Below are 27438 nucleotides of genomic sequence, written 5' to 3' on the forward strand. Positions count from 1 at the left end.
CTGTGTGCTATCTTGTGACAACGACCATTTATTACTTCTCGAGAAAATCGATTTTTAAAGTTTGATGATAAATATTTTAAAAACTAATAATGGTAGAGCCAAACCTTTTGAAGCAACCGGTTCGTATACTATCGCTTAACAAACGCTCCAAGTTTCAACTAATTTGGTTACACCAGTTAAAAGATACAGTAAATTATGTAATCAAAAATCTGAAAAGCATGTGTCACAAGTGTGTTTCGAAAGTAAAATTGTACTACGTGTCACAAGTGTGCACAGAATTCCCATACAAACTAAAATAAGCTCAAATCAATAGTTTTACCGACTTAATCAGTATATTTTCAAAAACAAAAGATTGCATTGCTTTTAGAAAGTGTGTATCAACACAAATTTGTGAAAAACAAGACAAATTTTTCACATTTTCCAACAACATGTATGACGTGTCACAAGTGTGCACGATCATTTTGATGATAAATTGGTATATGTCACAAGTGTGCATTGCGATATCCGGGAAACGGAAGCGAGTTTCCAAAATCGGGTTAAAGCATCTTGTAGTGTTTGTTAAGTATAGTAAAACGCCATCATTAACTCATTTTCGACCAAAATGGTCTATGTCACAAGATAGCACACAGCTGACGAGTTGTTAACTTTATTTTAAAATTATAACATAAAAGGAGAAAAAACATTTTTGACTCTCTTAAATATTCAAGGTATAAAATTCGCGATTTTTTATTCGATTGTTCTCGGCCTACGTAAAACATAGGTCAAAAAATCGAAATTCAATTATACTCTTAAATTTTCAGCCAAATTTTAGAAACCAAAAAAATCGGCAAGTCATTAGATCAACGTTATGTCTTTTACATGTAAAAAAAACACGTTCGATACAAAAACATTACTTTTTTATTTATTTTAGTTTAAAAAAGGTCAGGTGATAATCGATTTTAAATCAAGTGAAAAGAAGGTTTTGATCATGATTTAAACATTTGCAAAAATCACATTTTTCAAAAATCCAAACAAACTTTGATTACCACAGTTGTAAAAGCTGAACAGGTGTCATTTTAACGTGAAGACTTCCATCATTGTCATGAATTTTCGTTCAAAGATATAAATTTTGCGTCGCTTTCAATATTTTGACAAAATTCCTTCAACAAGTTGTTTAGAATAGTGCCCTACTCATGCTGATTCCTTTTGGTAACGATTATCCCATTTTTCTGTAAAGTTATGGAAATCGTCATTAATCAATGAATGCCAACTAGGACGTCAATGACTGTCCCAGAAAATTATATAAATTTTGAAGCACAATTGAATTAGATCCAAAATTCTTTTAGTGGCTTCAAGAAAGCAACAACCGGCACATGCTGATTCCATTTGGTGCTGAAATTTGTTAAATTGAATTTAATACATAATATTATATAGTGATCATCATATCATATCATATCATATCATATCATATCATCATCCTTCGAAAATGATCAACGGCTTCACCTTAAGAAATCTTAAACGAATAAAGAATTAAATAGAAATCATGAAGGGTTTTTTTTGTGAAAATACATTTGTCGATATAACAATATATTTTCTTCACCAATTTGTGAACACTAATAGAAAATCTATTTTTAATTTTATTATTCTTTTATGTCACGGAAGATTGTTCTTTACATGAAACCATCAAAATAAACATAAAGATATTAAACTACAAAAAGTCAAAACTCCTACAAATTAATAACTTAATAATTCCGAAAATATTTTCTTTTTCATACATAAATTAGCATTACTTATTTAACCAATGTTGTCTCATTTTTTATGTATGTTTCCTTTTCAATTCTTTAAATAGTTTATGTACAATCTATATAAAAATGCATAGATATTTATAATCTAAATAAAAATGTATAGATAATCTACAAAAAAATGCATTGTGCGTGAAATAGTTGTTGATTATTTATATTTTTATTATAAACAGTTAAGTTTTATGTATAATTTTCAATGACATTTGGATGACCCCATGAACCACATCTTAGATTGGAGAAAAGATATAGGGTAGAGTAGTCATCAATGAGACACCGGGATCAATGATAAAATGGCTCTCACAAGTCGTAGTTTCAACCAATCAGGCTCATATTTGGGGGAAAGGTGTGTCTACTGGATACACGTCTGCCATTATAGTGGCTTTGGTTATGGACGCTCCCTTGAAAAGTTATTCATTAATGTTTGATTCTGGGGTGTAAAAGTAAATTATGGACAAAAATTACTTTTTCGCTCGTAGGCTGCCATTAACACCAAAACTAATATTTCTTCAAATTTCTTTCGACGTTCCATAGAGACTGAGTTGGGCTAAAATGTGGTTTGGCCAAAATTTAGAATATACCCAGTATATAGGACTGTCTCATTGTTCCCCACTCATTGCAGCTCATGGGTAACAATGAGACACTTTGATTTTTCTTCATTAAACTTTTCAAAATCTATGGAAATCTTTCAAAACATAAATAAAAGTGATTTTTGGCATATTTATAGAGTTTTAACTTCATTTAACCAAAAATACAAAGTTATTTGGTATAAATATACGAATTTTACAAAATTTAAATACTTTTTAGTATAACTTTTGTTAATTAAAGTTTCATGTTGGCAAAATTGCTCTAAAATGTTCAAAGCAAGTTACCTGCAATGGAACAATACAAAACATGATGTTTTACTAGAAAAATCTTGATTTTCGTAGTGTGTCTCATTGTTCCCCAGCTGTCTCATTGTTCCTGCCAAGTGCGTCTACAATGAGACAGTTGAATAACTCTGGCTGTAGATGTCGGATCGATCTCATATTTTGGTCAATGTTAGAACACATTAAAAGAAAGAAAATGCAACAAAAAGCTCATTAAAACATGCTGATGAAAAAATGAGAAAAAATCTTTGAAAATTGAAAACCAAAAGTGTCTCATTGATGACTACCCTACCCTATGCAACATGAAAAAATATTGCGAGGTTCTTCTTTATTTCTCATAATATAAATTAAAATTTAACTTACGCACCATAGATTCAAACGTTGTATGAAGTAGAAAAATTTGGTCACATGAAAATCAATAAAAGAACTATATTTTTTTTATTTTTTTCTTTCTTGAATTAAAAATGCAACATTTATTTCAAAATTGGTATTGAAAATTTTAAGGAATCAAATTCCGTAACTCAGGATTTGTTAAAAGATAGGTTTTTAATCCTCATTCATTCCTGAAATAAGCTGAATTTTTACCACAATCCATGAATGAAAATAAATAGTTAATGTAATTATGAATATTAGTAAAATTATTGTGAGATCAATAAGCAGCCTGTCCCAGATACCGTAAACCGGGGTAAAATTGAAAGCCAGGGTGACATTGATGGTATCAAGATGTTTTAGCAATATGAAAAATACAATTTTTAAATAAACGGAATGGTATGGAATCATACTGAGTAGAAAAGTAAAGAGTAAAGTAAGGAAGTGTTAAAAGTACATAAAAAAACAGTTTTGAACCAAATTTTAAAAGCTTCAAAAGTCAGATAATTATAATTGAGAAAACATAACATAAAGGATTATTTAAAAACATTCTAAAATTCGGACATTTTCACAAAGAGCTTATAAAAGTCTCTATAATCAAAGAGTTATTCAAAAACAATTCAAAAATATCTTCTGATTTATTTATTTATTTTTTTTTTCAATAGAACAAGATTCTTAGCATATTTAGAAAATTCATGAATCATGCTACAAAGATGGTTTTAATGACAAAAAAATAGATATTTTTTATGAAAAAGTCAATTCCTTATAAATTTTGGATTTTTTATGAATTTTCTTAAGTACTTGGAAATTGATAATGCATAACCTCAAAATAAAAAACATTTTATCAAAAGTTGATTGCTAAGTTAAACATACATTTTAGTATGATTTTTTTCAAACTTAACCTACAAAGTATTTTTTGATGTAAAATTGAAAAAGTCGTTGATCATGGTCGTTCTTTGTAGAAGATTGCTACACTCTAAAAAAATAATCGTGCAATGTTTCAAAAAAAACATGAAATTTTAAAATTTGAAACTGTATTTATTTCAATGAAATAGTAGTTTATCCAACAAGTTGCAAAAAGAGGATTTTTTCAGCACGAGTCGTACATTTATCCAACGAGGTTCACCGAGTTGGATAAATACGAAGAGTGCTGAAAAAATCAAGTTTTGCATCGAGTTCCATATAACATTTTTTGCAATTCCAAAAAACACAGACTGAGTGAAATTTTATGTAAAATTTTTATGTATTTTGTTAATAAATCGTTTGAATCAAAAACAATGTTGAAAAGTGTTACTTTTCGAAACAAGTGCTGAAAAGTTCAATTTTTCAGCACCCATTTGAGTGCTGAAAAGTGTTACTTTTCAGGATTTATTTTGAAAAGTGTTGCTATTCGATTCTGTTATTTTTGGTACAGAAAAGTAGGCTATTTCATCGTTCAAGAATGACAGAAAAAGTAAGTAGTTTCACGACGGAATTGCAAAAAATATGTTTTTCGAGATTCTGAGTAGGCCATTAAATCGGGCGTCCAATCTTAAATAAATGTCTCTTTGACCAAATTTCCAAATCGTCATCGTTTCAGGTTACAAATTTATGAAAAACACGTATTTTTTCGAATGTTTAAATTGGAAGGGGTTGTACAGCCCCACCGTAACGAGATATCGAAAAATGGAGCTCGATTCGTGGTCTGGGACAAAAAACACCCTTAAAGACAAAGTTTTTCCGTAAATCGAAAAGGGATCGGGGCAACTTTTTCCGATTTCTTGTGAGTTGGCGAAGAATTACCTATTTTTTTTATTTTGAATTTGGCTGGTAGTAAATGTTAAATTAAATTAGAATGCATAGATATTTCTACAAGAGTAATCATCATGCGACTTTACTGTGCTCAACTCAATTCAACTCGACATCTGCACACACATTAGAGAGAAAAAAAAAACAATACTGTAATCACATATCCAAGACAATACCCTGCAACAACTTTGGGATTCCAAACCATCAAAACATTACGCAAACGCATCATTCTATAAATCAAACATTCTAATCACGAGAAACAACAAAAACAAAAGTTCACATTTTATCGATAGAAAAAAAACAACCTTTTTGACTGTGCTTAACGACCGAGGGATCTCCACTGATAACCCGACTAGAAAAGAATAAAAAAAAACCCTCTCCAAAATCGGTTCAAACTGTGCGAAAAAATAGTGTACTTAGCGAAACAAAAAAAATAGAAAGATTTAACAAAATATATATTTCTAGATGCCCGAAGCAGGTAAGCAAAAACAATCGTTAAAGAGTAAAAACAAATGAAAAGAATCAAATATAGTGGACCTTAGCTAACGATTAACCGAGGATCAAGATTTGTTTTTATTTTGAGTTTTGTTAAACGTTTCCGAGTTGTTGAGTTCGAGAAAATTTTGTGGAAATACGAAAATCGATCAAGTTTAATAGTGTCACAGAGAGAGAGAGAGAGTGGGAATATGTTGTTGCGAAAAAATGTGCCTACAAATCATGTATATTTAGAGCGAGTGTGGAGTAAAGAGGAGAAATTATTGATCTTTGCATCTACTAGTGCGTTAGGTCTTTACTATACTCATTGTTGTACTACAAGTGTCATGCAACTAGATTTTTATTTGTTATTTAAACCGTGTAGCAACTTGTAGCTTAAACAAAACGTGTGACCACATAATCATTCCGGTTTAGAAAGCAGAATGAAAACGAGAGAAAAAAGATCGCTAAGCAATTCAACCATCTAATCTGCGAATTTTCACACCATCTTTAGCACTTTCACACAAAAACACATGCAGAGCGAAAAAAAAGAAGAATCAACACCACAAGTGTAACACCAACCAACAAACCAATAAGCAACGTCTGTGCCAATTTATTCTTCCTTTCACGACGACGTCAACCTTTGCACTCTACAATTTCCAAAAGGAGAGGAAAAAACACCCACGTCACACACACACAAATACACTCGCTAATGTCCTTTGATCCCCCCCTGACTGAAATTTTCACCCTTCCACCACCACCCCCTCACACGAAACACATCGTCACAATCGAATGCTAATGTGTAAGCTCCAGTGCCCACACACATACACAAACACACTCATTACCATCGCCGTTTTACTTAGCTGCCCGAAGTGACAGAAACCGATTGAGTAAGAACACAGTTTGTTATTTATTATTTCACATTTAGTTTTCTCTATAAATAATCGAAATAATATGTTTTCATGTTTTCGAAACGTCTCATTCTTGTTTACAAAAAATCAAACCACATCAAGTTGTGTTTTTATAAGCAATCCCAACATAATTTGTTAATTTTCTTATGCCGACATTAAAAAAGAAAAAATGAATCAAACTTATTATTAGAAACCCATGAAACCGTTCAACTGATCTCCACACATTATGGTATCAAACCAAAAACTTTTTCTGCTCGGGTTCCCCCTCCACTTCCCGCGCTTGTCTGGAAATCTGTTGCCGTGGCCACCCCCCTTGTCTAGCGAAGGACTTTATCGTGGAAACCACGTGCGCTCCTCGCAGGTCCTTACAACAACCGAGGTGTCACCTTTACACCAACAGAACCCCCCATTCCCCACTTGTCGGTGAGAAAAGTTACAACTTTTGAAAACGGTAACGAAAATAGAAAAACCGCGGGTGTTTGTGGCGCTGGCGGCGACCGAACGAATGAAGCTGCCAGCGGTGGCAGCTTTTCCCGGAAAGTGAATAGAAATAAAGGAAATTGAATCGTTTGTAATTCTGCGGGGCCATTTAGGGACACCGCAGCGAAGGGGGGGGGGGGAGGAGGGTATTCTGGGGACTTGATGAGAGAGTGTGGAAAATAAAGGGGGGAAGGGGGGTTTTGGAAATGATTCCATTAGCATCTTATTTAAATTTGTCAGAGCGAGAGTCAAGATCAGGGAAAAATCTTGGTTTGAAGATTTAGATTGTGTTATTAAGAACACAATTTGTTAAAATTAAATTGAGAAGATCTTTAAAAACAGCAAAAATATGCAGATATTTGAGAAACTTACCATTAAAAATTGCAATTTTATTTAATAACTTAGCATAATAGCCAAAAAACAGCAAATGATAGGATATGCTTCAAAATAACATACAGTGTTTTTTTTAAATATTTTATGTATTAAACTGGCCTGAAATTGATATCCTTTCATCCTTTAAAAAAAATTGGGTTTTTTACAAGTTTTAAAAAATAACCACACTAAAATATATAAGTCTTTTTCAAATCTGCGGTCCAAAAATACAGATTTAAAAAAAAAAGTTATTAATCTTTTTACAAGTTTTCATTATTAAAGCCGCAGTCGCAAAATTTTAGACGCGATATTTTTTTTAATTTGACTCAACATGCAAAAAAACAATACAACTAAGCAATTCTCTACGAAATCGGTTTTTTTTTTGAATTTTAATTTTTGTATTTTTTAATCCGACTGAAACTTTTTTGGTGCTTTCGGTAGGCCCAAAGAAGCCATTTTGCATCATTAGTTTGTCCATATAATTTTCCATACAAATTTGATATGTGAAAATTCAAAAATCTGTATCTTTTGAAGGAATTTTTTGATCGATTTGGTGTCTTCGGCTAAGTTGTAGGTTTGGATATGGACTACACTGAAAAAAAATGATACACGGTAATTTTTTTTTGTAATTTTTTATTTAACTTTTTGTTATTAAACCTTGATATGCAAAAAAACACATTTTTTTAATTTTTTGATATGTTTTAGAGGACATCAAATGCCAACTTTTCAGAAATATTGGTCGCAAAAAATTTTCAACTTCATTTTTCGATGAAAACTCAAATTTGCAATCAAAAAGTACTTAAAAAAAAAATAGTATTTTTTACAAATCAAGTTTTAGTGACAAAAAGTTAAATAAAAAATCACCAATTTTTTTTACCGTGTATCATGTTTTTTCAGTGTAGTACATATCCATACCTACAACTTTGCCGAAGACACCAAATCGATCAAAAAATTCCTTCAAAAGATACAGATTTTTGAATTTTCATACATCGTTTTTGTATGGACAGCTGCCAAATTTGTATGGAAAATTATATGGACAAACTAATGATGCAAAATAGCTTACCGAAGGGCATACCGAAGGCACCAACAAAGTTTCAGTCGGATTAACAAATACAAAATCTGAGAGAACTGCTCAACTGAATTATAAGCTTTTTTTACCACCTGATTTTTGGCAAAAAATAAAGTCGGGAACAAAAATTTAAAACAAAATTCGCATTGGCCAAAGTTCTTAAATTTTTTTTGCAGCAAACCGTTTATTTAAGCTATTCAAATTTTCACGATTTTCTTAAAGGATATCAAACAATAGAATATTTGGTATAGAATTTTACTTTATAAAAATTTTCAATTGATAACATTTAACACAAAAAATACAATTTTATTTTTTTTAATCAGATTTTCATGCTGCCAAAAGTTTTTGTTAAATTTGTAGTAAAAATGTTGTATAAATTTCTGTGTAGATACACGAAATTACATAAATTTTTTTTTCAATGAAGATAATAAAATTTTCATAATTTGCTGCATGGATATCAAATGAAGGTTGCCTAAAGTTACAGTAGCTGAAACTAGTTAATAGAAATATTACTATTAACTGAAAATCAAATCCAATTCGCAAATTATAAATATTTTAAGTTTTTCAGAAATGTATAAATTAATAGTAGTTTATACAACAAGTTGCAAAAGATGATTTTTCAGCACGAGTCGTACACTTATCCAACGAGGTTCACCGAGTTGGATAAATACAAAGAGTGCTGAAACAATCAAGTTTTGCAACTCCGAAAATGGGTGTTTTTGTGAAATTTTAAGTAAAATTTTCATGTATTTTGTCAATAAATCGTTTAAATCTAAAAAATGTTGAAAAGTGTAGCTTTTCACAACAAGTTTAACTTTTCAGCACCCATTTCAGTGCTGGAAAGTAGAACTTTTCAGCATTTATTTTGAAAAGTGTTGCTATTCGATTCTGTTATTTTTGGTACAGAAAAGTAGGCTTTTTCGTCGTTCAAGAATGACAGGAAAAGTAAGTAGTTTCACAACGGAATTGCAAAAAAAATATTTCAGCTTTAAACATTTTAAACTTTTTTTTTTTTCAAATACTACTAAACTCTTATGTAGTTTCAATATAAACATTATGTTGCATCATTTGATACCAATAACGCAAAATATGAAAATTTAAGTATTTTAGAAAATACGGTATTTTTGAAACAATTTTGCACCGTTTGATGTCCATATTGCAAATTATGAAAATTTTAATGCAGAATTTTGTAAAATTTGTAAGAAAAAAAATATTAAAAATTATCGAAACAAATATTGGCATCTTTTAAAGTCTGACATGTTGATGTTATCGTCGGTAATCGCAAAGAAGTCATCGTATTTCGATAACGATACTCGAATCTTTATCAAACGATAAAACTGACTCATAAATTTTTGACAATTAGCAACATTAAAAAATTCTAAAATCACAAGTTTGTTAACTTTTGAAAAAAAACACATAAGTTTAGATCACTTTAGAAAATGCAATTTACTTAAAAATATTCTGTGAAAATTAATTTTTTTTCTAAAAAACATTGACCAAAGATGAAATTAACATCAGATGTAAAGTGTATAAAACTGATTTTTATATTTATTTTTACTTTAACTCCAAAATGTAATGTATCGATACTGCTCAGAAACTTGAACATAAACATAGAATTCTGGTTAAATTTCACTTAAAACAGTCGGTTATGGGACACATTTTAAGAGTATTTGCTGATATATTAACCAGAGATTCAAAAAACGCAGTCCTTTTTCTGAACCGAAATCAACTTGCAAAAACTTTATCAAACTATATAGTTGAGTGAAAAACATAGTAAAAATGTTGGTGAACCTCAAAATTTGATGCCCAGTTTTACATTACTGCTCTAAAAAAAATAAGTGACGTAAGTGAATTATTACAACATAGCATTTAGGGCATTTTACCGTGAAGAGAATTATTCTGGAAAAGCTATAATCTCTCTGCTCTGCTATAATGATGAAATTTTGATGTTTGACTTTTCAAGCTTTGATGTTAGCTTTTGGATGATGAGGATCGGGTTGAAAAATAAATGTAATTTATTTTTTTTATCGATTTGGAATGTACAAATATTTTTAAAAGAAAATGTTGCTTTTGAAACTTGAATTAAATTTCAATTTCTATTTTAAAATTGCTTCAAAATTAGTTTTTAATGGTTTTACAAAAAAAAATTCTCGACCAAAATCAGATTGCAGAGCAAGAACAAAACTTTATCTACAAATCCGTAAATTTTCGGCACAATCTCTTGCCTTGACTTTACTCTAGTGTGCAAACAAAAAGCCCCAACTCATCATATTCTCATCTTGACTTTTCCATTAGTAAACGGTCTCCCCCTCCTTTTTATAAACGACTCCTATGGTCCCCCCCCCCCCCTCTCGAATCCCACAAACTATCACTGACTGGTGATAAGTTTTCCGGAAACAGAGAGAGTCAACAAACTCGGCTCGCTTCTTATTTGCCTGCAGTAACAACCCCAATGTTACACTCTAAAGCGAAAAAGCTGCAAAACTTTTGCCGACGAACGAAGTTCAACGGCACTCATATCTCTCAAATGCAGAAGGAGAGACAGGGGTTTCCCGTCCCCAGAATTCCTTCATTTATCTTGCATCACGTCGACGAAACATGACCTGAATCAAGACGGAATTGTGTATTGGGAAAGTTGCTGCCAGGTTGAGGCAGGTTTCGTGTTGAAAAACGGGGTCGAAGACTATAAATTAAAATTATTGCGACATTTAAAAGTTATATTGAGAGCTGGGGAAAAAATCACAGATAAGAAACATAGATCAAAACAAAGAAACTTGACTTGTCTTCTTATCTATGGCCCAAGGGTAGGAACGTCCCAGAAAGCCGAGCACGAAAGCCGCCGGATAACAATTGTTTTGCCAGGTGAGAACAATTTAATTTTCAATTACCGACACCGGAAATGTTGAACGTCGACTTTGCATGAACAGAAAAAAAAAACTAGAAGGGACCAGTCGAGAGGAGTCACGAAATCAGAAATCTTATTCTCTCTTTCACTCCTCTGTACAGGAATTGCTGCCGGCAGGGCAAAATAGTCTTATGAATATGCAAATAGCGTCAAGCTTTCAGATGTTTTTCTTTCCTGTGAGCTTTCTTTCTTCTTCTTATTTTACTTCCGATTCCGTGTCGTGCCCGACACGAGAGGAAACTTTTGCGACAATTACGCGCGCGGTGGGTTTAAAAATGGGTTTTCATAAATATTAAAATGCAAATTTAAAATTTTAAAAATTAAGGAAACTGGGAAATTTGAAAAACTTGAAAAAATTCTCACGAAACCCACCTTGCAGTGGAATTTTTCCGCCTGTAAGGTTCTTCTCGATTGTCTCAGAATGGGGTTCTCCCGGTTGCTTCTTCTGAATATATAGCAATACTTCTGCGTGGGCTGATGTGCGGCCGTGATTGTAAGGGGGGAAGAGCAAAGGGCGTTGGGTTTGATCACAATGTTTTAATATCGCTTTATTTGAGTATTATCGATTGTCCCCAGGGAACAAACCGGGGAAAGTTTCGTGGATGCAGCTGAGCAATTCTCTACGAAATCGGTCTTTTTTCTTAAATTTTATTTTTTGTATTTTTTAATCCGACTGCAACTTTTTTGATGCCTTCGGTATGCCTAAAGAAGCCATTTTGCATCATTAGTTTGTCCATATAATTTTCCTTTCAAATTTGGCAGCTGGCCATACAAAAATGATGTATGAAAATTCAAAAATCTGTATCTTTTGAAGGATTTTTTTGATCGATTCAGTGTCTTCGGCAAAGTTGTAGGTATGGATATGGACTACACTAGAAAAAAGGTACATGTTAAAACAATTTTTGGTGATTTTTATTCAACTTTTTGTCACTAAAATTTTGCATTTGCAAAAAACACTATTATTTAACTTTTTATCTTAAAATCTTTGAGCGAGTTATGAATGTTTGAATCAGAACTGATTGAACAACAAATTTTTAAACTTCAAAAAAATTTTACACTTTTAAAATTTTTAAACCAAGACTAACATTTTAAAAGGGTGTAATATTGAATGTTTGGCTCTTTTGAAATGTTAGTCTTGGTTTAAAAATTTGAAAAAAAAAATCAAAAAGATCGGAAAATTTCACAAATATTTCATATTTTAACATTGAAAATCGGACCATTAGTTGCTGAGAGATATCGACATTGAAAAATGGTGGGCTGTTTGGGTGAGACTTAGAAAACTTCAATTTTCCTGTTTTTAAACCTTTGCATTGCAATATCTCAGCAACTAAAGGTCGTATCAACAAAGTCCGAAGAAGCAAAATATAGAGAATTTTCTCAGCTTTTAAAAATATTTTTTTCAAAAGTGGGCAAATATGTGCAGTAATTTAAAAAAATGAAAAACTTCGACTATTTTCAAAAAAGTCAAATAAAAATGAATTTAACTTGAAAACGATGCACTTTATGAAAATTTCACTCAAGTACTTTTTGATTGCAAATTTGATTTTGCATCGAAAAATGAAGTTGAAAAATTTGTGCGACCAATTTTTCGATTTTTGAAAAAATCAGTATTGATTAAAAAATTCATTACTCGCTCAAAGATTTTTTGCACAACCTGGAAATTTCTGAAAAGTTGGCATTTGATGTCCTCTAAAACATATCAAAAAAATAAAAAAAATAAAAATAGTGTTATTTAGCAAATCAAGTTTTAGTGACAAAAAGTTAAATAAAAAATCACCAAACCAACCCAATTTTTTACCTTGTATAATTTTTTTCCAGTGTAGTCCATATCCATACCTACAACTTTGCCCAAGACACCAAATCGATCAAAAAATTCCTTCAAAAGATACAGATTTTTGAATTCTCATACATCTTTTTTGTATGGACAGCTGCCAAAATTGTATGGAAAATTATATGGACAAACTAATGATGCAAAATGGCTTCTTTGGGCATACCGAAGGCACCAAAAAAGTTTCAGTCGGATTAAAAAATACAAAAAAATCAAATGACCGAAATCTGAGAGAACTGCTCAGCTGTTACTGTGTTCGTGATAATTTTAAAAGGAAGGAATGCTAAATTTATCTGAAATATTAAATGTTTGAAATATAAAAATATGTGTACAGTCATGCCACGGTTTTGCACGCCTCGGTTTTGCACTGCCCCGGTTTTGCACCGTTCAGCTGCCTCGGTTAAGCACGGCCCAGTGCTTAACTGAAGCACAGAGCTTATGGGATTTTGGCTATATGGGAGACATTGGCTATAATTCTATGAATATTCATGCAAACATCAAACATTATAGTGTTTTGGAATCGGGATGATATCAGCTATCCATTAAAATTATAATTTCATGAAAGTTTTTACAAAAATACGTATTTTTCCTGTATTTTGAAAATGCATAAAGAAACCAAAAATAAATTGATATTGCAATATGGGTATCAAATGATCAGTTTTATTTTCATACATTTTGGATGTAACAATAACATTTTTAGAAAATACTCAAAACTTTCACAAAACTACGTTTTTTCGAAAAAAATACTCAAAATTTTAATTTTTACAATATGGGTATCAAACGATCGGGATTTTTTCATACATTTCGAATGTATTAACAACATTTTTAGAAAATACTCAAAATGTTCACAAAACTACGAATTTTTTAAAAAAGGTACTCAAAATTTCCGTTTTTACAATGTGGGTATCAAACGATCTTGATTTTTTCATACAATTCGAATTTAATAACAGCATTTTTTTTAAATACTCATAATTTTCACAAAACTACGTATTTTCAAAAAAAAAAACTAAAAATTTCAATATTTACAATATGGGTATCAAACGATCGGGATTTTTTCATACATTTCGAATGTAATAACCACATTTTTAGAAAATACTCAAAATTTTCACAAAACTACGTATTTTTGAAAAAAAGTACTCAAAATTTCCGGTTTTACAATGTGGGTATCAAACAATCGGGATTTTTTCATACATTTCGAAAGTAATAACAACATTTTTAGAAAATACTAAAAAAAACTACGAATTTTTGAAAAAAGGTACTCAAAATTTCCGTTTTTACAATGTGGGTATCAAACGATCTTGATTTTTTCATACAATTCGAATTTAATAACAGCATTTTTTTTAAATACTCATAATTTTCACAAAACTACGTATTTTCAAAAAAAAATACTAAAAATTTCAATATTTACAATATGGGTATCAAACGATCGGGATTTTTTCATACATTTCGAATGTAATAACAACATTTTTAGAAAATACTCAAAATTTTCACAAAACTACGTATTTTCAAAAAAAAAAAAATACTCGAAACTTCAATATTTGCAATATGGGTATCAAACAATCGGGACTTTTTCATACATTTCGAAAGTAAAAAAATTAAAATACTCAAAGTTTTCACAAAACTACATATTTTTGAAAAAAAATACTCATAATTTCCGGTTTTCACAAGAGGTATCAAATGTTCGGGATTTTTTTATACATTTCAAAAGTTTTAACACAAATTTGTGAAAATATCCAAATTTTCACAAAACTACGTTTTTTAAAAAAAATACCCCAAATTTCAGTTTTTTACAATATGAGTATAACATGGTTGAGATTTTTTCATTAATTGTTTCTTTGTATCGTCAAAGGAAATTTTAAGTATTTTTTCGAAAATACGTAGTTTTGTGAAATTTTTTAGTATTTTCTAAAAATGTTGTTATTACATTCGAAATATATGAAAAAATCCCGATTGTTTGATACCCACATTGTAAAACCGGAAATTTTGAGTACTTTTTTTCAAAAATACGTAGTTTTGTGAAAATTTTGAGTATTTTCTAAAAATGTTGTTATTACATTCGAAACGTATGAAAAAATCCCGATCGTTTGATACCCATTATTGCAAACATCGAAATTTTGAGTATTTTTTCGAAAATACGTAGTTTTGTGAAAATTTTGAGTATTTTCTAAAAATGTTGATATTACATTCGAAATGTATGAAAAAATCCCGATCGTTTGATACCCATATTGTAAAAATTGAAGTTTGAGTATTTTTTTTTAAATACGTAGTTTTGTGAAAATTTTGAGTATTTTCTAAAAATGTTGTTATAACATTTGAAATGTATGAAAAAATTCCGATCGTTTGATACCCATATTGTAAAAATGGAAATTTTGAGTATTTTTTCGAAAATCCGTAGTTTTGTGAAAATTTTTAGTATTTTCTAAAAATGTTGTTATTACATTCGAAATGTATGAAAAAATTCCGATCATTTGATACCCATATTGTAAAAATTGAAATTTTGAGTATTTTTTTCGAAAATACGTAGTTTTGTGAAAATTTTGAGTATTTTCTAAAAATGTTATTGTTACATCCAAAATGTATGAAAAAACCCTGATCATTTGATACCCATATTGCAATTACAATATATTGTTGGTTTCTTTAGGAAAAAAATATGCATTTTCGAAATACAGGAAAAATACGTATTTTTGTGAAAACTTTTATGAAATAATAATTTTAATGGATAGCTGACATCATCCCGATTCCAAAACACTATAATTTTTGATGTTTGCATGATTTTTCGTACGATTAAAGCCAATGTCTCCCATATAGCCAAAATCCCATAAGCTCTGTGCCTCGGTTATGCACGCCTCGGTTTTGCATCCCCCATATGCGGTGCTAAACCGAGGCACGTCTGTACACACATTTTAATAAACTTTTTACACAAATGATATTTTGCCTAAATATATTGACAAAACAAAGTAACCGAAGCTCTTTTTTTAGAATATCTTAAACACGATATTTTTTTGGCCTATTCAAATTAATAAACAAAACTTGAGTACATTGAAATTGCATTTCTACTTTAAAAAAAAGTTTTTTTAATCCTATTTAAGCTTATAAAAAAAGCGATCCACTTCCATTTAAAGACTTTTATGAAAAAACTGAGAAATAATCAAACAATACTTTTGAAGATTTGAAAATCATTTAAAATATTTTTTTATTTTTTAAACGTCACAATCCAAACTTTTTTTTTTAATTTGAAAGCCTTAAAAAAGTAAATGCATTGACTTTCATAGCACTTTAAGTTGTTCATTGTTTTGGATCTGCACATGATTATATTTTATATAACCCTTAAAAATTGTTGAGTTTTTGAAACAAAACTTGGCATTACAACATTCAATGAGTTTAAAAGACATGAGTGGTCAAAAGGTCAAAAGATAGAAAATATAAAAAAAGTCTTATTTCAAGCATATTTAAACATAATCTGAAAACGATTAATTCGCTTTTATGTAACATTTGTGTGCGTTACAAATGGGCAATAATTTGAAAAAAGGTCTTTTAGAGATAGGATTGAGGCAAGCAAATTTAAAGAAGTTTTTATTCTTTTATAATAATTTATATTTATTTGAGTAAATTTTTTCCATGCATTTTTGCATTTTTTTAAACAAAATCAGCTTGAAAAAAAAAATTACTATCATAAAAGTTCAACAATAATTTTGTTTTGTTTCACTGATATTCCTGTAATGTCTCAAATGATTTTTTCTTACAATTTTTCCATTCCTAAAAGGCTTAATTTTCTGTAAATCTCTCAAAATGATTTATCATTTTTCTTGAATATTTCTTTGAGTTATTTGTTTTTATTTCCAAATACCTAATTATTATTTGTTTCAGTAAAATTTTTGTAAGTTTCTCAAATTGAGCGATTTGGCAAAGCCATTTTTTAATGTTCTGTGAGAAAACCAACATGTTATGGTTTTTATATTCTTTCAAAATCATGAATTCCTGCTCATGTCATATTTGGCTGAGTTTTTCCCTTCTATCAATTCAATTATTTTTGGAACAGTATTCCTTTTAATAGTATTTTGATATTTTCTAAAATTAAACATGTTTTCAATTTCTTTCCGCTGTTACTACTATTTTTTGTTAGATTTTTCAATTCTTTCATGCAATTTATTCTTGTGTCGGTAATATATCCTTTATTTTTTCCATTTTTTCAAACATGCACTGAACCTGTTCAAAGATACTTCAAAGAATTTTAAGTGTTTCAAAATAAATAAATGCTGGTATTTTTTTTTGTAGGTACCAATCCCTTCCTTCAATAATGCATATTTTCTTAAAAAGTTTTATGAGTAAATCATTGTACACTTGTTGAACTAAGACAATACTAAGCCATTCGAAATTCGACCTTAGTCCGTTCGACCTTCTGTGTTTCGACCATTTGTTTTACATTTATTTTCATATTGTATGAATAGTTGTCAAAAAGATTTACGGCATAAAATCGAATGGACAAATGGTCAAAGCAGCGTGTAGAGCAAATAATTTGATTTTGATTTGCTTCAATTATTTTATATGTACAATTTTGTATATCTTCTCATTTTGTTTGTTTTATTTGGAAATTCATATTCACAAAATCAAGACACCTTTGAGCTCTTCGCTGAACATTAATCACTCAGACTACTATTTGGCATCATCTTTTCTAGCGTGTAGAACCAGGGACGGTTACAAAACAAATCTATCACAGAGAAAGAGATCAAACAATCAGCAACCAATTCACACATAAAAATTGCAAACCAGTTACGATCAATTATATTGAAGGAACAGATAAGAAAAGTGTGTACTTTAATATATTTTTTTCTAATAGACTATCTTAGGCAAACTCTAACTGTAATAGACTGTGTTTACTATATAACAAAAAGAAAGAAAAAACGAATTAAAATTCATATTGAATTACTATTTTCTCCTACTTGAAAGTGCGAAAAAGTTCAGAAAAAAAAACAAAATTTGGCATGTAGAACAACAAAATACAGTGAAATCCAACAAATTGCCTTCAACTGCGAACGGTACGACCAAAACGAAAACCATGAAAAGAGGTTCAACTCTATTTGCTCTCAGCGAATGACCGAAAGGTTAAAGCTGCCGGAAATAAAGTAAACTATTTGCTCTAATACAAAAAAACGGTGTTTCACACTACTCACAAGTATAACAAGTACTAAATACTGAAACTTACACACACACTCATGTGCACAAATGTGAACAAAACAAAAAAGATGGAATCAAGCGATGAACTAAGGATAATCAGAAAAGTCAATTTTTTTACCAAAACTAATCTTTAATGTAGCGTATCGAAGAAAAAAACTAAAAGCTGGGCGAGGAAAAAGTTCATTTTGGGAAGGAATCTTAGGAATCACGTAAGGAAAACTGACTTTTAAACAAACTGAACAACAATTATAGCAATCAAAAGTTTCACAAAAAACGTAGACCAAACAAACCAACCAACAAAAAAAGTCGTGTTTTTCTTCTACTTTTAACTGTGACTCTCTATATTTAGTAGGGATCTTTCTATAGGGAAAACAAATCAATAAAGAATTGCAAAGAATCGCCAACTTTTAAATGTGCTTAAAAACTCGAAATGAACGAATGAAAACCAACAACTTTTTAGGGTAAACAGTAGCGAGAGTTGTACGACTTTAGATCGGAGTCACGTATTAGAAAAAATAAATTGAAAAATCAAACGAGATGGAATCGACTAGTGCTAACAATTATGGAACAAATTTGTGTAACAAAATGGAACACGCGTTACAGAACTTGACGAAAGAATGGGTAGCTTTAAATAGGTTCTAGACAAAAATAGGGATTCGATCAACGGGATGGGAAATTCAACAAAGTTGTTTAAAAAAAAGTGGTGGAACATTTTAGCAGTTAACAATATCAGCAGCAGCAGCCGACAAAGGAAAACATAGTTTGTTAGTAGAGGCGGTAATTTGGACGCTTTCAAGCTGGACTTGATCATGTAGTAACAGTTGTTTCTTCTGAAAACTCGATCACAATTTGCAAATTTTGATTTAAAATTGTCTCAAACGCTTAAAGCTTTCAATAATCAAAACAAAACAAAAGAAAAAAAAACATAGCTTCGTTAGGAAACGATTGAAATAGTTGAATTATAATAATGCAAAGCAGAGTAAGTCATTACATGACAAATTTGTGTACCACAACCGTCACTTTGCAGACAAAAAACCAGAATAAAGAAAAACGTCCCTCCTCCGTCGTGTCCACACCACAAATCCCGCTCAGTTCTACACTGAAATCTAATTTCAAATAACACGTTGACCTATAGAGATGAAAAACCATAAAACAATACAATTGAGCTTACGATCCGTCAAGAAAAAAGTCACCCTATTGTAACCAGTAAACAGTAAAAAGTTAAAAAAATAGAAATTCACCGGAAGAAAAAAAAACAAACAAATATAGCATTTAAACGTTACAAACATAACCAACTGCTGAAAACTGAAGCAAATAACTCAAATAAAAACAAAACAATAGAAAAAAAAACAAATCCCCTACCCCAAATTTTAGCGTGTACCAGTGTTTCCAAAAGTCACACAACCCCAAAATGTTGCGAGTCGTTTGTAGTGAAAAGTGAGAGAAACCAACAACTCAAACCAAAACCAAACCAAGTTATCTAATTAAATGTGGCTATTAAAGCGAATAAAAAAAGAAGAACAAACCAAACAACCAAGGTGTTAAATAGTAGCTATTATATAATTGTAGCGAATAAGGGGACAACACACACACATTGAATGAATACAAAAACAAAAACGCATATGAAAACAAACAAAAAATGTTACATAGAAAAGTATGCTGCTCAAAAGCATCGTCAGCGAATAATAAAGAAAGGCATCAATAGAGAGGATAACTATATAGAGCGCAAAAAATAAAACCGTTGAAAAATTAAAATCGCAAAGAAGAAAGTAATCGAAAAAAAGTTGTTTAATTATTTGATAGAGTTGTACAAATTGTATAAAACAAACCAGCAGAAGATGATTAAGAAGATGAAGAAAAAACAAGTAAGAAAGTAAGTAGCGTATAATAAAATTAAACAATTATAGAAAAGTTAAAATAATTAAGAGAAAAAATGTGTTAAATTGATATGTGAAGAATAAAGAGGAATCAGAAAACAAGTAACTACCAATTGAACCGGGCACTGAGTTGGTTTCTTTTTAATGAAAGAAAGCCTGTTGTATGTTTTTTTAAATATTATGAAATTTTAAATTATTTTTGTGTTTAGATTTCAATTAAAGTCCACTTTTCCAAAGGCCTCGGAAAAAAATCACTTCGAATAATTAAATTTTCGGATAATCAAACAACAGTTTTAAATTCATGTCATTATCCCCTTCATAATCGGCAGGAAAAATCGGAAATTAGTAAAAATATTTAATCAAAAAACTTAAAAAATTCAATGAAATCACAAGTTTTTCAATCAAAAACAATTTGAAATACATTTTACATGTTTTGGCTCTTTAAAAGTATTAATCATTTTTGTAAAATTTCGATAAACAGAACCGCAAAATAAAATTGCGAAATTTTCGTCAAAAAGTCAAAACTAAATAAAAAGTTATCTTAATTTCAAACCTGATTTTCGAAATTTTTCGCAAAATGCATTACAGTTATGCAACCATCAAAAAATTAAAAAAAAAAACCTTGAAAATATATTTTTTCGAAACCTTTCAAAATTCTGGATTAGTTGAAATGTTAAAAAGTTTTTTTTTATTGAAATTGCATAAATAAGCGTCATACAACCTATTCTAAATAGATTACAGTCGATATTAGGAGTTTTTCATGCCCCCTGATTTTTTAAAGGAAATTTTAAAGAAGGGAGGGGAAAATAAATTTCCAATGGCCTAATTACTGCAAAATAACTGGAAAAAATGCAACGGAGCAATTCTCTGAGATTTAGGTCATTCGATTTATTTTGAACTGAAACATTGTTGGTGTCTTCGGCACACACAAAGAAGCCATTTTGCATCCATTATCCATTTTCAAAAAAAAAATTCCAAAAGTGGGCAAACATGGGCACTAATTTCAAAAAAATTAACAACTGCGACTATTTTTAAAAAAGTTACCTAAAAATTGCTTTTACATGAAAACGGTGCACTTTTTCAAAATTTCACTAGAATACTTTTTGATTGCAAATTCAATTTTACATCGTAAAATAAAGTTGTTTTTTTTTTGCGACAGTTATTTTAAATTTTTAAATCAGTATTGAATCTAAAAATTATAACTCGGTCAAAGATTTTTTGCCCGTTCTGGAAATTTCTGACAAGTTGGCATTTGATGTCCCCTAAAACATATCAGAAAATGTAAAAAAATAAAATAGTGTTCTATTTTGCAAATCAAGTTTTAGTGACTAAAAGTTAAATTAAAAATCACAATTTTTTTATCTTGTATCATTTATTTTTCAGTAAAGTCCTTATCCATACCTACAACTTTGTCGAAGACACCAAATCGATTAAAATATTCCTTCAAAAGATACCGATTTTTGAATTTTCATATATCATTTTTGTATGAACAGCTGCCAAATTTGTATGGAATACCGAAAGCACTTGAAAAAGTTTCAGCCGGATTGAAAAATACAAAAATTAAAATTAATAAAAATATACCGTTTTCATAGAGAACTGCTCAACGGCTAACGCGATTATTTTTTTTTATTTAAATAAAATATATTTATTTTTTTTCTTTTTTTTTTAATTTGCAACTGTTTACAAAAAGGATCTGGCAAAAAAAGTAATTTTTCATAGAACAATCACTTTAAATTTTGAGTACACACTTAGATTTTTACCGAATTTTTAACTGATGAACAGTTAGGTAAAGAGCAGTTCTCTACGGAATCGGTCTTTTTTCTTTAATTTTATTTTTTGTATTTTTTAATCCAGCTGAAACTTTTTTGGTGCCTTCGGAATGCCCAAGAAGCCATTTTGCATCATTAGTTTGTCCATATAATTTTCCATACAAATTTGGCAGCTGTCCATACAAAAATGATGTATGAAAATTCAAAAATCTGTATCTTTTGAAGGAATTTTTTGATCGATTTGTTGTCTTCCGCAAAGTTGTAGGTATGGATACGGACTACGCTGGAAAAAAATGATACACGATAAAAAAAATTTTGTGATTTTTTTATTTCACTTTTTATCACTAAAACTTGATTTGCAAAAAAACACTATTTTTAATTTTTTATATTTTTTGATATGTTTTAGAGGACATAAAATGACAACTTTTCAGAAATTTCCAGGTTGTGCAAAAAATCATTGACCGAGTTATGAATTTTTTAATCAATCATGATTTTTTCAAAAAATCGAAATTTTGGTCGCAAAAATTTTTCAACTTCATTTTTCGATGTAAAATCAAATTTGCAATCAAAAAGTACTTAAGTGAAATTTTGATGAAGTGCACCGTTTTCAAGTTATAGCCATTTTTATGTAACTTTTTTCAAAAAAGCCGCAGTTTTTCATTTTTTTAAATTAGTGCACATATTTGCCCACTTTTGAAAAAAATATTTTTGAAAAGCTGAGAAAATTCTCTATATTTTGCTTCTTCGGACTTTGTTGATACGACCTTTAGTTTCCGATCTTTTCGAAAACAATATTTTCAAAATTTTCAAATCAAGACTTACATTTTAAAAGGGCGTAATATTGAATGTTAGGCCTTTTTGAAATGTTAGTTTTGATTTAAAAATTTTGAAAATATTGTTTTTGAAAAGATCGGAAAATTTCACAAATGTTTCATATTTTAACATTGAAAATCGGACCATTAGTTGCTGAGATATCGACATTGAAAAATGGTGGGCTGTTTGGGTGAGACTTAGAAAACTTCAATTTTCCTGTTTTTAAACCTTTGCATTGCAATATCTCAGCAACTAAAGGTCGTATCAACAAAGTCCGAAGAAGCAAAATATAGAGAATTTTTTCAGCTTTTCAAAAATATTTTTTTCAAAAGTGGGCAAACATGTGCACTTATTTTAAAAAATGAAAAACTGCGACTGTTTTCAAACAAGTCACTTAAATATGGCTATAACTTGAAAACGGTGCACTTTATCAAAATTTCACTGAAGTACGTTTTGATTGCAAATTTGATTTAACATCGAAAAAAGAAGTTAAAAAAATTTTGCGACCAAAATTTCGATTTTTTGAAAAAATCATGATTGATTAAAAAATTCATAACTCGGTCAATGATTTTTTGCACAACCTGGAAATTTCTGAAAAGTTGGCATTTTATGTCCTCTAAAACATATCAAAAAATAAAAAATAAATAAAAATTGCGTTTTTTTGCAAATCAAGTTTTAGTGATAAAAAGTGAAATAAAAAAATCACAAAATTTTTTTTACCGTGTATTATTTTTTTCTAGTGTAGTCCGTATCCATACCTACAACTTTACTGAAGACACCAAATCGATCAAAAAATTCCTTCAAAAGATACAGATTTTTGAATTTTCATACATCATTTTTGTATGGACAGCTGCCAAATTTATATGGAAAATTATATGGACAAACTAATGATGCAAAATGGCTTCTTTGGGCATACCGAAGGCACCAAAAAAGTTTCAGCCGGATTAAAAAATACAAAAAAAAACGAATGACCGAAATCTCAGAGAATTGCTCAAAGCGAAAATTACCGAATTCATTATTGTCCACCGTACAACCGAAATTCGGTAAAATTTTGTTCATTTTGACAGATTTACCGACTTTTTTAACTACCGAATTCGGTTTAAAAAAAATCTGAGTGTGTAGAAACAAAATGCAAAAAAATATAAAAACTGAAATAACAAGCCACAGTCTTAACGTTTGAATGCAAAAAGTGTTATAAAATGCATTTTACACAAGTTGTTTTGCAATCATTACTTTAAAAAAAATAAGATTTGACGAAAACAAAAAAAAATAGCAAAAGAAAACTTATTGCGATACCAAACATCCAAAATTTTAAAGATTTTTAGATCAACCTAAATTTGCTAAAAAATGATTCAAAACACAGGGAAATGACAAAATTCTGGTTTGTCGGGAGAATTTTGTAGAAAGGGGTGGGAGGGGGGGGGGGGAAGGGGTGGTTGACACTTTTCATAAAATTTGAATCAGCCTTAGAGTATTTGTAGATTATTTTTTTTAAATTGAAATTATTTAAAATTTAAAACCATTTTCAAAAGGTAATTGCTATCCGTTTTCTGCTATCCAGGAATAATTTTAATGTTTCTCTAATTTTCAGTTTGAAAACATTTAAGGGCATTTAGATGAAAAATCCAAACATTAATGGCAAGGTTTTGGCTTCCAACTTGTTAAACCTCGTTGGATAAATGTACGACTCGTGCTAAAAAAATCCTCTTTTTGTATAAACTACTATTATATGGCTTAAACTTATGGAAAATTCACTCTTTTGATTGTTTGGTCACTTGAATTGTTTATCACAAGCTTGATTGTTTTGCGTGTAATTTTTTACAAGTAAAACTTTTGAAATTTTAGTGCAGTAGTTTAAAGAAATGTAAATTACGCAGTAATTAAATGAGAGTGATCAGAAAACTGATTTAAAAAAATAATTTGAAAAATTAACCAAAAAAAGAAATAAGAAAAACGTTGACGATTACAGCGGTAAATAAATTATAGCAAACTAAATTGCATAAAAACTTGCACACAAGTTTAAGGTAGATACACCATTAATATGAACTACCTATTTGTGGACAAAATTGCAAGCTATTTTGGAGTCGACACAAACAAAGTTTGTAAACAACAAACAAGTCTAACTAACCGGCTTTGTCCTCATCTACACACCAGAGTTCAGTTCATATCCACAGTTCAACCAGACCTACCCAACACACAATGGCCACCACGCTAAACGTCGTCCCCGTTCCGGAACCGCGCATCCGCGAGCAGAACCGCAACGAGGTCCGCTGGGAGCGCCAACTCCACCGCAAGGCCGAACTCGACGTGAACCGGGCCAACCTGGGCGAAATGCTCCAGGAGGTGGCGGCCATCGAAAGTGTGACCCCGCAGGAAATCAAGGGCCTCGCCTCGCGGATCAAACGACGCAAGCACGCCGACCTGCGAGATCTGGTCAAGCTGAGCTACGGATTTCAGCAGAGCGGCGAGAACATCTCCGAGTTTGTTCGGATTACGGGGGCGATCAACGTGGTGGTGAAGGAGCTGACCGGACATGACTCGGACCGGCAGCTGCTGGCCGCGGAGTGTTTGTGCAATTTGAGCCTGGGGGACGAGGTTTGCTGCGAGAAGGTGGCCACGTTCGCGGGGACGTACTTGGTCGCGCTGGTGGAGAACTTGAGCAATCGGAGGGTGGCGGTGAGTGTTGTGACTGGTTCGTCTCAGATATTTTTAGTGATGATCTACTCTTGTTATAGACGACCTGCATGTGGACCTTGCAGAACATGATTTCATCTGGGACAAAAGCCATGAAGATCTTGAACTCGCAAGGAATCATTCCCAGTTTGACTCATCTTTTGGAAGTCCTTGAAAAGGATGATCTTCTAGCTGAGATACTGTTGGCGATTGAACTTATTCTAGACCATGATCCAGCATTCATTAGGTGAGTTGGTAAATCTTCATGAAAATATCGTCAACTTAATAATTGAACCATTTTTAGCCCTGAAACAATTCACGCCACCATCCTGCCTCTAACTTCTTCAAAGGAGCCCCAACTGAACAGTCTCAAGGTGGTTTACAAAGCCTTGTGCCTCACCGGATTTGAAACGCTGGACGTCGAAACAGCACCTCAAATAGTCAAGCACGTCGTTCAACAGTTGGTTCTTATTGGAACCGAAAATGGGGCGGAAGCAATTCTCTCGATCCGAATACTGGCCAATCTGGTTGCGATCAACGAAGGTTGTGTGGATTTTTTGGTAGCCCAGTGTCAGCAGCATAATTTTAAGCTAAGTCAGTTGTTTAATTTGTTTTCTGAGGATGGTCAAGTAGCAGTTTGTAGGGAAATTTTGTGGTTGGTGGGTAATGTGAGCAAAACGGGGTCGGGTAACGAATTCAAGAGGTTCGTGCAGTTTGATAATTTTGTTGAATGTGTTATTATTCCAAAAGCATTGTTGGTTTGAATATTTAGTAAGGAAGTTAGCTGGAATTGATGTACTTACAGGAACTTATGGTTTATTCAATTTGGATTAGAATAATAAATTGAATTGATTATCATTCAAACCGATAAAATAATTCTTTAAAAATCTCCAATTCCTGACAAAATCCCAACAAATTTGAAAATAGTGAATTTTGATGATTTTTTTTTGCCTCCGATTCCATGAAAAAATAGCAAAAGTTGTTATTTTCATAAGTATTTATCAACCAAAAATTTATAATTCCTTGACCCCAACATTCCCCATTCGATTTTTTCTCGACTTTTCTCTGATTTGAAACGAAATTTTGTCCAAGAATTCTCAATGTCAAAATAATCCATTAGTGTTTCCGAACACAGCTCCATACGATTTTACCGGTCATACAAAATGGGCATGTGAATATTCGAAAAAAAAAGTATCTTTAAAAGTGATTTTCTGATCCATTTGGTGTCTTGGGCAAAATTATAGGTATTTCTTACCCAAAAAATGACTGCAAATCAAAAACAGTATTTAAAATGTCATTATCATCCGTAAAAATATATATAAAATGAAAATTATTGACAATCCCGAGCAGAAGGAAATAACTTTGGAATAACTTTTTTTTTTGTTTTATTATAGAGACTTTACACCATTGTGCATTCATCTCTTCGAATAACATTTTTTGATATTTGAAAATACTAGGCCAATAACATTTTATGTTATTTATAACAAGATTTGTTATTCGTTGTTATGGATTTTTTGTTACTGGATTGTTATTGTTATAACCGACTAATAACATTTTTAGTTATTCTTCGAACAAATCTTTGTTATTATTTTTTGTTTATTTTAACCAGGGCTGCGGAGTCGGGTCATATTTCAAACGACTCCGACTCCGACTCCGGCTTTCTTAGATTAGCTGACTCCGACTCCGACTCCGGCTCCGGCTTTGAACAAATGGTTGGCTCCGACTCCGACTCCGACTCCGGCCTACCAACTCTAGCCGACTCCGACTCCGACTCCGACTCCAGCTTTCAACAAATGGTTGGCTCCGACTCCGACTCCACATGTTTTTAAATGTCTCAAAAGTTAGTTAACAAAATCAAAAAATATCTTCAGTTTTAGAGGCATTTTGAGAAGAACAGTTTTGTAAGTAAATTTGGATTTACTTGCCTAACCTCAAATTTGAACATATTTTTTTCAAAGCTATTAAATTTAAATATCAAATTGTTATTTTTGAATGAATAACTTAAAGAAATCTGGCCTTAATGATCTATTGAACATTAAAATTCAATTTGCTCACTTTCAGGCTGACATTTGTAAGAAGCACAGTGACAGGCACCTTGTTTTTTAAATGACAATTTTAAACGACTTTTTTTTTTGTTTTATTTTAAGATGTACATGGACATCACGCCATGGCTGAAGGAGATTATTATTGCAAATCAATGTAACTAAACAATTTCTTCGTGGAAAGGACGCTTTAGATGTCCTTTTCAAATATCTGTGACATGAAAAATATTTTAACCTGGAAATTTT

General features: G+C 30.9%; 2 protein-coding genes across 2 annotated transcripts in view; one reads left to right on the forward strand and one right to left on the reverse strand.

The window, feature by feature from the left end:
- Window positions 1-27438, reverse strand: part of LOC120412450 (elongator complex protein 3-like) — a 164553-nt gene that overhangs the window by 116956 nt on the left and 20159 nt on the right. The window lies entirely within an intron of this gene.
- On the forward strand, window positions 24583-25953 carry LOC120412452 (transmembrane and coiled-coil domain-containing protein 6-like). The gene is made up of 3 exons (XM_039572916.2): window positions 24583-25153; window positions 25213-25397; window positions 25455-25953. Exons 1-3 carry the CDS (start codon window positions 24677-24679, stop codon window positions 25912-25914), a joined length of 1122 nt encoding a protein of 373 aa, XP_039428850.1. The 5' UTR covers window positions 24583-24676; the 3' UTR covers window positions 25915-25953.

This window comes from Culex pipiens, chromosome 2 (assembly GCF_016801865.2).
Source record: "Culex pipiens pallens isolate TS chromosome 2, TS_CPP_V2, whole genome shotgun sequence".
Classification (NCBI taxonomy): domain Eukaryota; kingdom Metazoa; phylum Arthropoda; class Insecta; order Diptera; family Culicidae; genus Culex; species Culex pipiens.